General features: G+C 45.2%; 1 protein-coding gene across 2 annotated transcripts in view; it reads right to left on the reverse strand.

The window, feature by feature from the left end:
* Positions 1-2563: 2563 nt before the first annotated feature.
* smad2 (SMAD family member 2) overlaps positions 2564-16025 on the reverse strand; it is a 140386-nt gene continuing 126924 nt past the window's right edge. For both annotated transcript variants that reach the window (XM_038790487.1, XM_038790486.1), the window contains 3 exons: positions 11974-12111; positions 6507-6651; positions 2564-5499 (listed from right to left, as the gene is read on the reverse strand). In XM_038790487.1, coding sequence (XP_038646415.1) covers positions 5376-5499; positions 6507-6651; positions 11974-12111 — 407 coding nt within the window. In that variant the 3' untranslated portion in view covers positions 2564-5375. The remainder of the gene's footprint in view (positions 5500-6506; positions 6652-11973; positions 12112-16025) is intronic.

Raw genomic sequence — 16025 nt, forward strand, 5'->3', positions numbered from 1 at the left:
TCTGTGTAAAGGCTGCGCGTTCACCCAGTGTCTGCGTGGGTGTCTTCCGGGTGCTGCAGTTTCCTCCCATAAATCCTGAAAGACGTACTGTTAGGCAATTTGGACAATCTGAATTCTCCCTCTGTGTACCCAAATAGGTGCGGGATTGTGGCGACTAGGGGCTTGTCACAGTAACTTCATTACAATGTAAGCCTACTTGTAGCAATAAAGATTATAATTATAAAAGAACAGAATGTTACAACACTCTGGGCTAATGTGCAGTCAATTCCTCCTCACTTGACCCAGAGTGGGAACAGACACACAAGAATCCTGTGCATACTGAAGCATATTTGTGCAGGTGCTGCTCGAGTAATGTACACAAAACCATTTTAAATATATACAAGCTTTATGCAGATGCAGAGATCAAACCAGTAATAAGGTTCAGGAAACCAGGAGAAAAGGACCAAGATTTACATCTTCAAAGGGAGATGAGAGAATCAATTTTCCTATGGCCCTCTTATGTCTGGGCATCAAGAATATGGAGCACAACTTCTGTGGACTCTGCCTGAACCCACCTATCTTCCCAGTCCACGTCCTTTAAACTGCTCACTAATTCAGCACAGGTAATCTCTTGGTAGGGCCTCACAAATCAACGGAGGAAGGAAAACCAGCAATTGCTACACCCGTAAGGAGCCAATAAGCAAGATTGGCTCATGGTGTCAAAAGTTTTCTGCCCTCCCCCCCCCCCCCCCAAAAAAAAGGCTTGAATTTCTCTTCCCCACCCCCCACAATGTCCTCTGGCAAACAAAAAAGTCCAAAGATGTGTGGGTTAGGTGGATTGGCCATGCTAAATTGCCCGGTGTCCTAATAAAAGTAAGGTTAAGGGGGGGTTGTTGGGTTACGGGTATAGGGTGGATACGTAGGTTTGAGTAGGGTGATTATGGCTCGGCACAACATTGAGGGCCGAAGGGCCTGTTCTGTGCTGTACTGTTCTATGTTCTAAAATCAAGGTGTTGGGAGGGTCAATATTGCAGGTTTTCATTCTTTTCCATATACTTTGCATCAAAGTGTTACCTGGGCACAAAGAAAAATTGTCCATTTCTCTTCTTGCCCCTCAGCAGTAGGGCAGCAGGGTAGCATGGTGGTTAGCATAAATGCTTCACAGCTCCAGGGTCCCAGGTTCGATTCCCGGCTGGGTCACTGTCTGTGTGGAGTCTGCACGTCCTCCCCCTGTGTGCGTGGGTTTCCTCCGGGTGCTCCGGTTTCCTCCCACAGTCCAAAGATGTGCGGGTTAGGTGGATTGGCCATGCTAAATTGCCCGTAGTGTCCTAATAAAAGTAAGGTTAAGGGGGGGGTTGTTGGGTTACGGGTATAGGGTGGATACGTGGGTTTGAGTAGGGTGATCATGGCTCGGCACAACATTGAGGGCCGAAGGGCCTGTTCTGTGCTGTACTGTTCTATGTTCTAATTCCTCAATTTCTAACACCTTCTGGAGGGGGGGAAAACCCTTCCTTTTGAAGAATGCCTTTTTACTGTTTCACATTAAGTGTAGGTGGTTGGATATACGGATAGCTCATTTATAATGTCAGTTTCCTTTTCTAGTTGTATAAACCTGTGACCCACTTTGGCTTTTTGCTGTGTCTCACAGCTGGCAGAGTTAAACAAATCCTACAATTAACCACCAACTCCAAATTGCCTGAACTAGGAACGTTATTTACCTTGTTTAAAAAAAAAGACAAGTTGGCTTTAAAAATAGTGCAGCATTACTTATTTAATTATACATAGGTCTCTTCTTCATTATAGTCTCTAAGCGTAGCTCCTACAGAACCAATGACTACTCTGGATTGACCTCACAGGAAACAGAGAAAGTAGCTAACATATCATGAGATATCTGAAGAGAGCAACACCTCGGCTATGAATTCTATCAGGCTGAAGGAAGAACTGGATTCAAAAGCAGAAAAGTAGACTTGAGTATGCAGAATGCAGGGGTGCAGTTTAAAATATTAGTTCCATTGATATAACTAGATACCAGTAAACCCATCAACTTTACAAATGACTGGAGATTTAGAAAGTTAAAATTGAGCAGTGATTTAACCAAAATTCCATCGATCTGTACCTAGCTGTGAAAAAAATACACATATGTTGATCATTTCCTTTCAGTACCACATTCTTTCCCACCTTTTTAAATCCACTCAAACTACACAAAGCTTCTCCCATCATTCAGCATTTGGAATGCTTAACTGAAGCAGTACCTTAAAAGAGAACTATAAATAACTCAAAAGCAAAAACAAATGTCAAAAGCAAAAACAAATGTCAAAGAGAAAAATGAAAGTCAATTATTTCTGGGGATGGGATCAAATAGATGCAATGACATTCTGTACAATAAGAAGTCTTACAACACCAGGTTAAAGTCCAACAGGTTTGTTTCAAACACGAGCTTTCGGAGCACGGCTCCTTCTTCAGGTGAATGATTCTGTACAATGTTCAGGCATGGAATTCAGCACTATTGTTCCAGTTATCAGTGAATTAAAGCTCACAGCACGATACTTCCCCACGTTGTACACAAGAAAAAAAATCCAGAACATCAGAGTTAAAACTTTATTAGTGTATTCACTTAGTCTGCATATGCAACAAGCCGGAAGCTTTTATTCCTCTCAAATTCACAAGTTCTACCAATACAGAATTCTACTGGTAAAACGAGCTCACAAAGAACGTTAAATGCTCTGCTAGCTTTTCTTTAAAAAGTCTGGCCATTTTCTATTATTTGATGCTGCTTCCTTTCATTCCCAAGTCTCTAAGGTAAACAAAACCGTCCCCGATGGCCTACAAGCAGCCACAGCTTTCATCATTTTGAAGCATTAACACTCACCACCTTGTTCTCAAAAATAAGCTATCACTAGCTGCACTTACAAAGTACAGCACTAGTGTAATGTAGAGGAATTAACAATGTAAAAGAAATTTAAAAAGCAATCCTGCTACTGCCACTAAAGGGAAATATGACAGAGCTCGATCACAGAATTATTAGTAAGTTGTACATTTGTGTTCTATTTTACAAGTTACATAGTCACTCAAAAAATCCCACCAGTAGCCACCCTCCCAAACAGAACACATTAAAATATGTATTCTCGAAGCTTTTTGGGGGTGCATGAATTTGGAGTGTTTGAGGAACATTAAGAACATGTACAGCTATTATCCAGACATTATATTGAAATTGCAAGGCAGATTTTGTAGCAGCAAATGCAGAGATTGTGCCTTTTTGTAGATATATCTCAAATGCAGTTCAGAAGAAGTCAAATTACTACTTCAGAGAAGCAGTCTTTAAATAGAAGTTGCAACTTTCAAATGATTAAGACACTTCATAATTAAATTGAATTCAGAATGTTCAACAGCTCTGGAGAGGAAGGGAGAAATTTAAAAATTGACTCCTATATGATCAATTTCTAGCTCAGTAAACCATAAGAAAATATTTTACCTAATTGGATACTCTGCATGTATTTGAAGTCCAATTTAAGACACAATTTAACTCAGTAATAAAATATATTTACAGGATGCAGCTAACATTCCTTACTTTTAACATGATACTGTACTGCCATAATGACTAAATGCAATGATGACTAAAAACACAGAAGCTGCAATTCCCTCTATTTTTCATCAAGCTTATAATTCACCTAAATAAAGGCTTTAAAATGTGGTGAACATAGGCTTTTTCCCTCTTTAAACAATGACCCAAAATTAGACCTCAACTAAAATGGAAATGGCACAAACCTCATGATTTTGTACGGATGATCTTTTTGAACCAGAGGTAGCAACTAGTTGTGAAGAGCAGTGATTGGCACCATCTATAAATAAAAAAACCCAAATATTTCCAACGCCATTGAGTAGACGTTACTGATAAAAGTATAAAAAGTATAAACATATGGGGCATTTGAAAACAAAGCCCCAGTTATCAATACTGTTAACTCCAGAAACAAATTGCTCAACAACTTGTTGAAATGATCCTTTTGCTGGACCTATTACTATCCAGTTTCACAAATTCTCAGTGCTGGGAAAACACAATTAGCAGCCAGAGCCAAGCATAGTATTGGACAGTATCTCTGTTACATGCAAAGGGTTTACCATTAAAATGCTGTCAATTTAAACATTCTTGGAAACCTTGCCAAATGTGATCCTCCTTTGTCCTACTTTCCCAAAATGGTGCCATATACGAACAAAAAAAATCACAAGCAAGTAGTTTAGTGAGAGTTCAAATTGCTGCAACAGTATGCACAAGAACAGTTACAACCTCTGCTTAATGCTGGGTATAGTGTGAACAGCACTCATCTGTACCATTATAGTTCTACATGCATTCTAAAACAAATTGAATGAAATAACTCAAGACTAAAATACCATACATTATTTTGAAACACTTGATTTAAAGTAAAGGTTGAACAGATAACAAAAGTTAAATAAACTGCACTAACTTATTTAATCTAAAGTCCAGCTATTTAATAATGATAAAATACTGTAGGAATTTCCATGTTTTCATGCCAATGTTCACTTAGTATTTCAGGTGAGCTACATGGAGAATTATATGCTGATTTGGCACTCCATCTAAACTAATAACATGCCAGATCTGACCACATTCCTGCTCATTTCCTTTTGCAGATCCATCTCTGAAATTTACCCATCTTTTAGTGGCGAGTATAAATTCTCCCAATATTGCACTCTCACAACTCAGCTTTTCTCCAGCAGAAACAACTTTATCAAGTAATTTTTGAAATAAAACCTTCTTAACCCCCAAAAAATCTCAACTCAAATGCCATGATATTTTGCTGCTAACGGCAAATGTGGTAATTATGATCCAATACCTTGAGGGAATTTAAATTTATGCTATGCCTCCCAATACCAACTACTTTAAATTCATTATTAATCAGAAGTTTCTCGTATGTCAATGTATTTTGGGGGGGGGGGGGTGAGGAAAGAAAAGGCAAGGATAGAGGCTTCATTTAACAATGAAGAATGTCATTCTAAAGCAAAGCAAGTGTGTGGAATCACATACTGAATTACTGTACATGTTATTGATGGACCTCAGGCACTCTGTACATGATGTGCATTAACACATAATACAAAGTCATTTTACACAGCTTTCCCTTCACCCTCAGTCATAAGCTATATTCATGTGCTTAATACACTAATACTAATACATTTATGTCATAATCTGGGTGTGGGATAATAAAACTCAACAAGGTGCTTAAGTTGATGAGATCAAGTGCCATTCTTTTTGATTTTGTTTTGTATTAACAAACAGTCTCTGGGATAACACACAAGTACGACAACAGAAAAGTTGTTTACGTCTGTTGATTGGACTTCATCTTATGTTTAATCCAGTCTTGATACTGAAATAGGTGTATAGTCATTTAGGACATGCTTGAACAGCGGACAGAAGGGGAGCCCATTTGGGTTAAAACTTTGTCAAGCCACTGCAAGGGTCCATTCAGGTGAAGTTCAATCCAACAAGGAGTGCTCGTCACAGTCTGCCGTCTATAAAGACAAAGAAAAGTTGAAATAATTAATGCAAAATAATGTGCGTAGTACTGAGGGAGTGCTACATTGTTAGAGATGTCCATTTTTGGATAAAGTATTAAATCCAGGACATTTCTACATGTTCAGATCGGCACAGGTCCCCATGTACTATTCAAGAACAGCAAGGGGCTTTCCTGTACATTGGCCTCCATTCATTCCTTAACCATCACCACTGACGCAGGTTTTCTGATCATTTTTCCAATTATATTTTCCTGAGACCTTGCAGCATGCTAACTGATTGCCACAAAATGACTGCACTCCTGTAATTAGTGCTTTGGCTGTGAAGTGCTCTTGGATATTTCGCAGATTTTATTATAATATATATTTTTTAATTCGTTCATGAGATTTGGGCATCACTGACTTGGCCAACATTTATTTCCCATTCCTCACTGCCCTCGAGACAGTTGTGGTGAGCTGTCTTTTTGAACAGCTGCAGTCCAAGTGGTGTAGGCACACACAAGGTGCCATTAGGAAAGGAGTGCCAGGATTCTGACCTAGTGACAACGAAGAACACCAATCTATTTCCAAATTAGGATGAGTGGCTTAGCAGGTAACTTCCAGGTGGTGGTGTTCCCAGGCTTCTGCTGCCCTTGTCCTTTTGGTTGTAGTGATGGTGGGTTTGGAAGGTGCTGGATAAGGAACCCTGGTGTGTTCCTGCAGTGCATCTTTGGAGTTTGTGAATTTGCCAAGTAAAAAAAACAGTTCAACAGCACCCATGTAACCATAAATTCTACGAGTCTATGAGCATTGTCCAAGCTGTTTAAGGATTGTGAAGTCACATTAATGAAAAGGCATAAATATGCAAGACTTCTGATTAATTTTACCATAAAGAGTAGAATATGACTATTTATAACAATAGTCAAGTAGGAGCAACACTGTTCGGTATTATTGGTCAGAAAGAATGTAGATCCTCTGTCACATTTAGAAAGCAGAAAACAAAAACTACAGAATTACTAATTGCTCACCTGTATTCAGCACCCCAGCCTTTCACAAAACTCATCCTAATTGTGCACATCCTGGTTAATTGGTAAACAGCTTCAAAGCCTTGGTTTACAGACTGAGCCAGAAGTGCTGCAAACTCCTGGTTGTTGAATATTTTCAGATTACAACCTAAGAAACAAAATTATAAAGCAGCAAATCTTATATTGGCATGCAGAATAAATTTAAACAAGAGCAAGTGCCATTTGCAAAATATCTTAAGTACCTCTCAGTATTGATTTACTTGGACCATCAGATCTAAAATGGCACATCTATTTTTCCATTTGTGAGCAGTCTGAAAACTAGTTCAAAACAAGCTCCAGAAATATTCAAAATTAACATAAAAGTCAGGCAATGTAAAATCAATATAGTCTGCTTCAGCTGGTCTGCAGCCCCCCTGAGAAATATAACTTAAAGACCACAAATTATCAACAATGAAACTCCAAGATTCTGTAGTGAAATTAGTCTTTATACGATATTTCTCCATTTTGGTAAGAGAACAACTGCTAATGAATGATACACCCTCTGGTAATCTGGCTCCGGTGTGCCAAGCTTCTCGATCATGGCCTGTGGACCAAATTTTCAAAATACCAGTAAGTGGAGTGGAAAATTCTGCAAGGCAAGGCACATACCTAGTGAGCCTATCAGCTGCAAAGTGGGAGAAAAACTGTTTCTGATACGATGAGCAATGGGCTACATTTATCCCAAGGCCTGAATACTAGTGGCAACATTAGGCCTGCTGTGTTGGAGGGAGAGAAACAGAGGAGACTGGCTGCTGGACAAGGTGAGGTGGGGCAAGGAGGAGACTGGCTGCTGGACAAGGTGAGGTGGGGCAAGGAGGAGACTGGCTGCTGGACAAGGTGAGGTGGGGCAAGGAGGAGACTGGCTGCTGGACAAGGTGAGGTGGGGCAAGGAGGAGACTGGCTGCTGGACAAGGTGAGGTGGGGCAAGGAGGAGACTGGCTGCTGGACAAGGTGAGGTGGGGCAAGGAGGAGACTGGCTGCTGGACAAGGTGAGGTGGGGCAAGGAGGAGACTGGCTGCTGGACAAGGTGAGGTGGGGCAAGGAGGAGACTGGCTGCTGGACAAGGTGAGGTGGGGCAAGGAGGAGACTGGCTGCTGGACAAGGTGAGGTGGGGCAAGGAGGAGACTGGCTGCTGGACAAGGTGAGGTGGGGCAAGGAGGAGACTGGCTGCTGGACAAGGTGAGGTGGGGCAAGGAGGAGACTGGCTGCTGGACAAGGTGAGGTGGGGCAAGGAGGAGACTGGCTGCTGGACAAAGTAGGGTGGGGCAGGGAGGAGACTGGCTGCTGGGGGAGGGAGCGGGTATACGAGGAGAAGACTGGCTGCTGGGGGAGGGAGGGGTATACGAGGAGACGACTGGCTGGTGGTGGAGGGAGGGGGTATACAATGAGGAGACTGGCTGCTGGATAAGTGGAGAGATGGAGGAAGAGAAGTAGGAGAATGGCTGTTGGGAAGTGGGGGTGGGTGATGGAAAGAGAAAACAATAGGATACTGGGTGTTCGACAATGGGTGGTGGGTGGAAAGAGAAGGAGACTGGCTGCTGGGCAATGGTCAAGGGTGGGTGTGGGGAAAAGAGGTGAAGGTGACTGGCTGCTCGACAAATGGTATGGGGGGATGGGGGAGACGAGGGGAGAGGAGAGGAGAAAGAGAAAGAGAATGGATGCTGTTATATTACTTGGAGTAATACATGTTACTCATTTGCTTTTGCCGAGATGTTCTTAACATGATGATGCATATTCAAAGTTATCCAATGAAAACAAATATGAGTAACTAACCAATTAACTTGTGAGTTTGATTCTTTAATACTTTTACTAGCTATTAAATTAAACAAGATAGAACTAGATTAAACCATGAATATTTATACTTGCACTCCGAGCTAACTCACTACACCTCTGGTCTCTAGTCACTGTACACACAAAGAGGTGGGAACTCGGATAAAGTTTGTCTTTTAAACTCCTTGTTAGTGCTGGCATCTAATGATCACTTAGCTGTTATGACTATACATTAACCCCTTATGTATATAGATACGCAGATCACTACAGGTGCTGGGCTAGGCAGGGGGTGGAAAGAGAGGAGGAGACAGGCTGCTGAGCAATTGTGGAGATTGGCAGGCAGGGGAAGGAGGAGGAGATTGGCTGTTGTGCGTGCAAGAGCACATGCATCTCACTCCTAGTCTCAGGGTTCTCCCTCAAGCCTCACACATCAACAGCTGTTTACATGCACTCAGTGGGTGAAAATGAGTGAGTAAGCATCCTAAACCCAAGAGTGAACCAGGCAGACATACATGCACACAATCTAATAATCATATTTATTAATTATTCAGTTTTTATGACATGCTTATCTTCATACCTAAACTTAAATTCACTTAATGTTATGCCAAACTGCATCTTTCTGAAGTTTGCTCATTGGCCCTTTGAGTGACTGAAAAAATTAAATTTGGCCCTTCGCAAGAAAATGCTGGACAAGTGTGTGTAACAGTTTACTATTTCAAAGATGCTTCATTTGAATTTTAAAATTATTTATTTGTTAATTGGTGTGGACATTGCTTGCAAGATCAGCTTCCCCAATAGCCCTTAAAAAGTTATGATGTGGAGATGCCGGCGTTGGACTGGGGTGAGCACAGTAAGAAGTCTTACAACACCAGGTTAAAGTCCAACAGGTTTGTTTCAAACACGAGCTTTCGGAGCACGGCTCCTTCTTCAGGTGAATGGAAAGGCTTGTTCCAGAAATGTTTATATAGACACAGTCAGAGATGCCCCGGAATGCGAGCACCTGCAGGCAATCAAATCATCAAAGATGCAGAGAGAGAGGTAACTCCAGGTTAAAGAGGTGTGAATTGTCCCAAGCCTTAAAAAGTTGGTGGTGAACCACCTTCTTCAGGCACTACAGACAGTTAGTGTAAATACAGTGCTGATAGGGAGGGACCGTACATATATGTATAGAAATGCTTCCTTCTCAATAGGATAAATTCTCTTCTCACTATCCAATTCCCCCCCCCTGCTCCAAAGAAACCTCTAACTGCTGCAATGGGACTCCACATGCTGCTGCGCCAGGTTCAACATGCACGTACAGGCAGGTGCACAGAATACAACATGTACTTGCTTTCTCCAATATCTGCACAGAACAAGGCATTAATCAAGTCAAGTGAGGCAATGTTGTTAAATGCATCTCATGCATACCAAGCTAAATATAGCATCACCAAAGTGTCAATTTAGAAGGAAGTTGACATTTTGAAGTAGCTTTCCTCAAAATGACATCGAGTGCTCAGCTAAATTCTTACAGGGACTGATTTAACTCAGTTGGCTAAACAGCTGGTTCAAGATGCAGAGCAAGGCCAGCTAGGTTCAATTCCCGTGCCAGCTGAGGTTATTCATGAAGGCCCATCTTCTCAACCTTGCCCCTCGCCTGTGGTGTGGTGATCTTGTGGTTAAATCACCACAGGTCAGCTCTCCCCCTCAAAAGGGGAATGCTGCCTATGATCATCTGGGGCTATGGTGACTTGACCTTTTACAACCTATAGAATACACAGACAGTAAGAATGTAGTTTTAGAAAGAGAGGAGCTTTTGGTTGCCCAAAAGCATCACATCTTTTCTGAAAGTTTGCTTCCTTTTTAAATTCAGTGCTACATTGAGCGAATTTTGGCTTTGTCTTATTCCCCTAGACTGGTCCCATTCTGTTATATTCAAGTATCCTCTCGCCCCTTTCTGCTTATCCTCCCATCCTTCCTTCAAAGCACATTCTTTAACTTGTTAACCATATTCAACTATTACGCTTTTGCAATCCACACCCTCCCAAGTCCCTGAATGCACCATTTCCACAATTACATGTTCACTGTCCCACGATTTCATCGGGTCTTTTTTATCCAGTTTCCAACTGCTCTGTTCAAAGCATACAACCTGGATTTCTTCCTGGACCTCTATGGATGGAATTTAATGGAAACATTTCGAAGTTCACTTGTGGCAGGTTTTGCAGGGAGATTCCCTCTCGGCTCTGACAGCGAGTTCCCCACCACTATCAACCAACACTTAGTCACTTTTGTGGGCACTGTGGAGTTTCTCGCCTGTTTAGCCCACAGTTAGAATTTCTTTAAGCACTGGGGAACTGAATTCCAAGAGCAGACTGCCATTTTGAAAAGGTGCCCCAATTTCCAAGTGAGCTTGTGGGACCCCAACACCCCCCACCCATGGAAAATGCCACCCCCATAGAAATGGGCATTAATCCACACCCCCTCAAGTGAGGACACCCCACTATGGGACCCCACCCCCCTCTTCAGGCTCCTCCAGGCCCCCAATTCTCACCCTCCCAACTTCCCAGAGGCCCTACTTCCCTGCCCCCCCTCCCCCAATTCATGCAGCACTATCATGACACCCTTGCATTGCCACCCTGACAGTTCTTCTGCCAGCTTGGCAGCCCCACTAAAGCACCTTGGCAGTACCAGAGTGGCAGTGTCAAGGTCCCACATTCCAGGGGCACCCTGCTCTATCCCTGACCACCCAAGGGCCTCCAATGACCTGGGAGACCCCTCCGGGTGACGTTCCATCTAGTCCACGTCCGTGTGGACCAGTAGTGAATGGTGCCCGGCTGCAACTTCACTGGGGAGGCCGGTATAACTCGGCTAAGCTCGCTTACATATGATTAAACCCTACTTAGGCGCGCGCTGTTTGGCCATGACCCTTTTGGGTGGGATTTCAATTCTGATGACTCGCGGGACTGTCAGGAAGCCCTCTCCCGAGAGCTACCAACCGTTCTGCGCTCTCGCTAGAGTGCATAATTGGCCGCTAGATTGCGCCCTATATCTTATTGAATGATCACCTCAGTGGCCTTCCTGCTTCCAACATGGAAAACATCAACTAATCTAATTCTCCAACCAGAGTCCTCTTCCACATGCTAACCTGCTCCATATCAGCTCCAATGGCACCTTGAAAATCAACTTTAAACTCATTACTTTCAAATCCTATAACGACAATTTCTACATTACTTTGGAAGTCTTCAATCATAACATCTATGCCGGAGGTCTCCATTCCTATGACAAACTTACTGCTTGTCCTCTGCCCGAATACCAAAAGCCAATCCTTATGCTTGAACCATTGTCCTGCCACCTTGTCTCCTTCACTTTCCATGTAAGCTCAGTTAAATGCTCAGAGACAACCCTCAGATGTTTTACAGAAGAGCTACAGATGAAAGTTGACAATCAGTCCTAGCAAGCAGAGAATGAGAATTGGGTCAGTTTCTTTTGTTCACCACTGGATTTGCACTGAGTTTAACTGTCGCCTGGCTAGTCCATTGACAGAGCAAACATCTCGGCATTGTTACTTGATGAGTGAATTTAAGAATTGAGCTCCTTAACAAAGTATTCAAAAGCGGAACTTGAGGTACATTACACAAAGGTTAAAAAAGGGTTCAGTATCTAAAATTTATTAAACTTTTCTTACCAGGTGGAATTTTGCACACTGTTGCAGGATGCCAGCTGTATCTTTGATTACAATTTGGACTCTGAACAAAGATGGCACTGTCACTCAGACACTCCGCAAAAACTTCCCCACCAATGTAATACAACCTCACTCCTCTCCCTAAAGGAAAAAAGTACAGGCAAATTTAGTAATAATTCTCCATTATCAAATCAGGATTGAAAAAAAAAATTACAAAACACAAGTCCGTACAGTAGATTTTTTTTTCAAAAATATGAATTACAAGTTCATAAGATACAAGAGCAGATTTAGACCATTTGGCACAGAGTCTGCTCCACCATTCAATCACAGCTGATCTCATCCTGGCCTCAACTCCACCCTTCTGTTCCTTCTCCATAACCCTTCAACCCATTACAATTAAAAATCTGTCTAACTCCTCATTAAATTTAGTCACTTGTCAGTGAGACTTCCACTGGCGGCATGCAGGAGAAAGTCACACATTGGGTAGCTCCTGCTGGAGGCTCGATTTTTTGGAACTTAATGCCCAGTCCCAGGGGCAATTTTTAAGCTCGTTGGGATTTTATGCAATGGCCCCAGTGAAGGTGGTAGTGTCAAAGTCATCGGCCAAGGTGCGGAAATAGGATGAGAAGCTGCAGGGGATGATGGAGGCCAACAAAAGACCAAGAGTGAAGGTGGAGGACCTGGAAAATAGATCTAGTTGGCAGAACGTTAGAACTGTGGGTCTGCCCGAATGGGTGGAAGGCCCGAGGCCGACTGAGTACTCCTCCCGGCACGAACTGGATTGGGCTCATCGGTCGTTGAGGCCTAAACCAAAGACGAATGAGCCGCCAAGGGCGGTAATAATTTATTTCCAAGTTACCATGTGAAGGGGAGATCTGACTGAAACTTACAGGATACTGCGAGGCCTGGATAGAGTGGATGTGGAGAGGATGTTTCCCCCTAGAACCAGAGGACAAAATCTCAGACTAAAGGGACGATCCTTTAAAACAGAGCCGAGGAGGAATTTCTTCAGCCAGTGGGTGGTGAATCTGTGGAATGCTTTGCCACAGAAGGGTGTGGAAGCCAAATCATGTGTCTTTAAGACAGTGGTAGATAGATTCTTGATTAATAAGCGGATATGGGGTTATGGGGAGAAGGCAGGAGAATGGGGTGAGAAAAATATCAACCATGATTGAATGGCAGAGCGGACTCGATGGGCCGAGTGGCCTAATTCTGCTCCTATGTCTTATGGTCTAAGAAGGTCCTGAGTTGGTCAAAGCAGAAGTGGGAGGTGCAGTGGGCTGGAGTTGGTATACGCATTTGAAAGTAATGGTATTAACCACGAAGCTGCCGAGAAGGCCTTTGGTCAAGTGAAGGCGGCACTGCATACCAGCGGCATGTGGTTTGGCGTGATGTATCCAGTGAAGTTGAGGGTGACCTACAACTCAAAAGACTTTTACTTCGAGATGGTGGAGGTAGCAGAGGCTTTTGTGAAGGGAGGAGGACTGGGGCAGAAATTAGAAATGGGACTGAGGTTTGGTCTTGGACCGAGGGTAGGGGGAGGTGGAAGGTTGTATATAGTTGTATTTTCTATTTCATGTTCTTATTTGTGATTAAAGGGTGTGAAGTTGTCTGCTCGGGTATGGTGGGAGTTGGGATTTTTTGCGACGGAGGTTTTCTGGGGTTTGTTTGATGGGAATTGTTGTTCTTTGGGACTGGGCAGGGTGGAGAGGATGGACCGGGGAGGGGAGAAAGAGGTTAGTGTGTTGGTGGGTAAGAGGGTGAGGTTCCAGATGGAGGTAGTAGTTGCGGACCGGGGGTTAGATATGTAATGGTAACAGGGGCATTGGAGGCACTGGCAAGTGTGTATGGCCCTAACTGGGGTGATGCAGGGTTCGAGAGAAAGGTGCTAGGACCATCCTGGACTTGGACTCACACGAGGTAATAGTGGGAGGGGATTGGAATATGGTGCAAGAACCGAGGATAGCCAGTCAGGTCGCTAGTCCTGTGTGTGTGTGTATGTATGTGTGTGTGTGTCTCGGTGTGTGTGCGTGTGTGTGTGTGTCTCGGTGTGTGTGTGCGTGTGTGTGTGTCTCGGTGTGTGTGTGTTTGTGTGTGTGTCTCGGTGTGTGTGTGTTTGTGTGTGTGTCTCGGTGTGTGTGTGTTTGTGTGGGTGCCTCGGTGTGTGTCTCGGTGTGTGTGTGTGTGTCTCGGTGTGTGTGTGTGTGTCTCGGTGTGTGTGTGTGTGTCTCGGTGTGTGTGTGTGTGTGTCTCGGTGTGTGTGTGTGTGTGTGTGTGTGTCTCGGTGTGTGTGTGTGTGTGTGTGTGTGTGTGTGTGTCTCGGTGTGTGTGTCTCGGTGTGTGTGTCTCGGTGTGTGTGTGTGTGTGTCTCGGTGTGTGTGTGTGTGTGTCTCGGTGTGTGTGTGTGTCTCGGTGTGTGTGTGTGTGTGTCTCGGTGTGTGTGTGTGTGTGTGTCTCGGTGTGTGTGTGTGTCTCGGTGTGTGTGTGTGTCTCGGTGTGTGTGTGTGTCTCGGTGTGTGTGTGTGTCTCGGTGTGTGTGTGTGTCTCGGTGTGTGTGTGTGTGTGTGTCTCGGTGTGTGTGTGTCTCGGTGTGTGTGTGTGTGTGTGCGTGTGTGTGTCTCGGTGTGTGCGTGTCTCGGTGTGTGCGTGTGCGCGTCTCGGTGTGTGCGTGTGCGCGTCTCGGTGTGTGCGTGTGCGCGTCTCGGTGTGTGCGTGTGCGTGTCTCGGTGTGTGTGTGTGTGTGTGTGTGTGTGTGTGTCTCGGTGTGTGTGTGTGTGTGTGTGTGTGTCTCGGTGTGTGTGTGTGTGTGTGTGTGTGTGTGTGTGTGCGCGCGTGTGTGCGTCTCGGTGTGTGCGTGTGCGCGTCTCGGTGTGTGCGTGTGCGCGTCTCGGTGTGTGCGTGTGCGCGTCTCGGTGTGTGCGTGTGCGCGTGTGTGCGTCTCGGTGTGTGCGTGTGTGCGTCTCGGTGTGTGCGTGTGTGCGTCTCGGTGTGTGCGTGTGTGCGTCTCGGTGTGTGCGTGTGTGCGTCTCGGTGTGTGCGTGTGTGCGTCTCGGTGTGTGCGTGTGTGCGTCTCGGTGTGTCTCGGTGTGTGCGTGTGTGCGTCTCGGTGTGTGCGTGTGTGCGTCTCGGTGTGTGCGTGTGTGCGTCTCGGTGTGTGCGTGTGTGCGTCTCGGTGTGTGCGTGTGTGCGTCTCGGTGTGTGCGTGTGTGCGTCTCGGTGTGTGCGTCTCGGCGTCTCGGTGTGTGCGTGTGTGCGTCTCGGTGTGTGCGTCTCGGTGTGTGCGTCTCGGTGTGTGCGTGTGTGCGTCTCGGTGTGTGCGTGTGTGCGTCTCGGTGTGTGCGTGTGTGCGTCTCGGTGTGTGCGTGTGTGCGTCTCGGTGTGTGCGTGTGCGCGTCTCGGTGTGTGCGTGTGCGCGTCTCGGTGTGTGCGTGTGCGCGTCTCGGTGTGCCTCGCGGTGTGTCTCGGTGTGTGCCTCGGTGTGTGTGTCTCGGTGTGTGCCTCGGTGTGTGTGTCTCGGTGTGTGCCTCGGTGTGTGTGTCTCGGTGTGTGCCTCGGTGTGTGTGTCTCGGTGTGTGTGCCTCGGTGTGTGTGCCTCGGTGTGTGTGCCTCGGTGTGTGTGCCTCGGTGTGTGTGCCTCGGTGTGTGTGCCTCGGTGTGTGTGCCTCGGTGTGTGTGTCTCGGTGTGTGTGCCTCGGTGTGTGTGCCTCGGTGTGTGTGTCTCGGTGTGTGTGCCTCGGTGTGTGTGTCTCGGTGTGTGTGTCTCGGTGTGTGTGTCTCGGTGTGTGTGTCTCGGTGTGTGTGTCTCGGTGTGTGTGTCTCGGTGTGTGTGTGTCTCGGTGTGTGTGTGTCTCGGTGTGTGTGTCTCGTTGTGTGTGTGTCTCGGTGTGTGTGTCTCGGTGTGTGTGTCTCGGTGTGTGTGTCTCGGTGTGTGTGTCTCGGTGTGTGTGTCTCGGTGTGTGTGTCTCGGTGTGTGTGGTCTCGGTGTGTGTGTCTCGGGGTGTGTGTCTCGGTGTGTGCCTCGGTGTGTGTGTGTGTCTCGGTGTGTGCCTCGGTGT

The sequence above is a fragment of the Scyliorhinus canicula genome, chromosome 3 (genome assembly GCF_902713615.1).
Source record: "Scyliorhinus canicula chromosome 3, sScyCan1.1, whole genome shotgun sequence".
Taxonomy (NCBI): domain Eukaryota; kingdom Metazoa; phylum Chordata; class Chondrichthyes; order Carcharhiniformes; family Scyliorhinidae; genus Scyliorhinus; species Scyliorhinus canicula.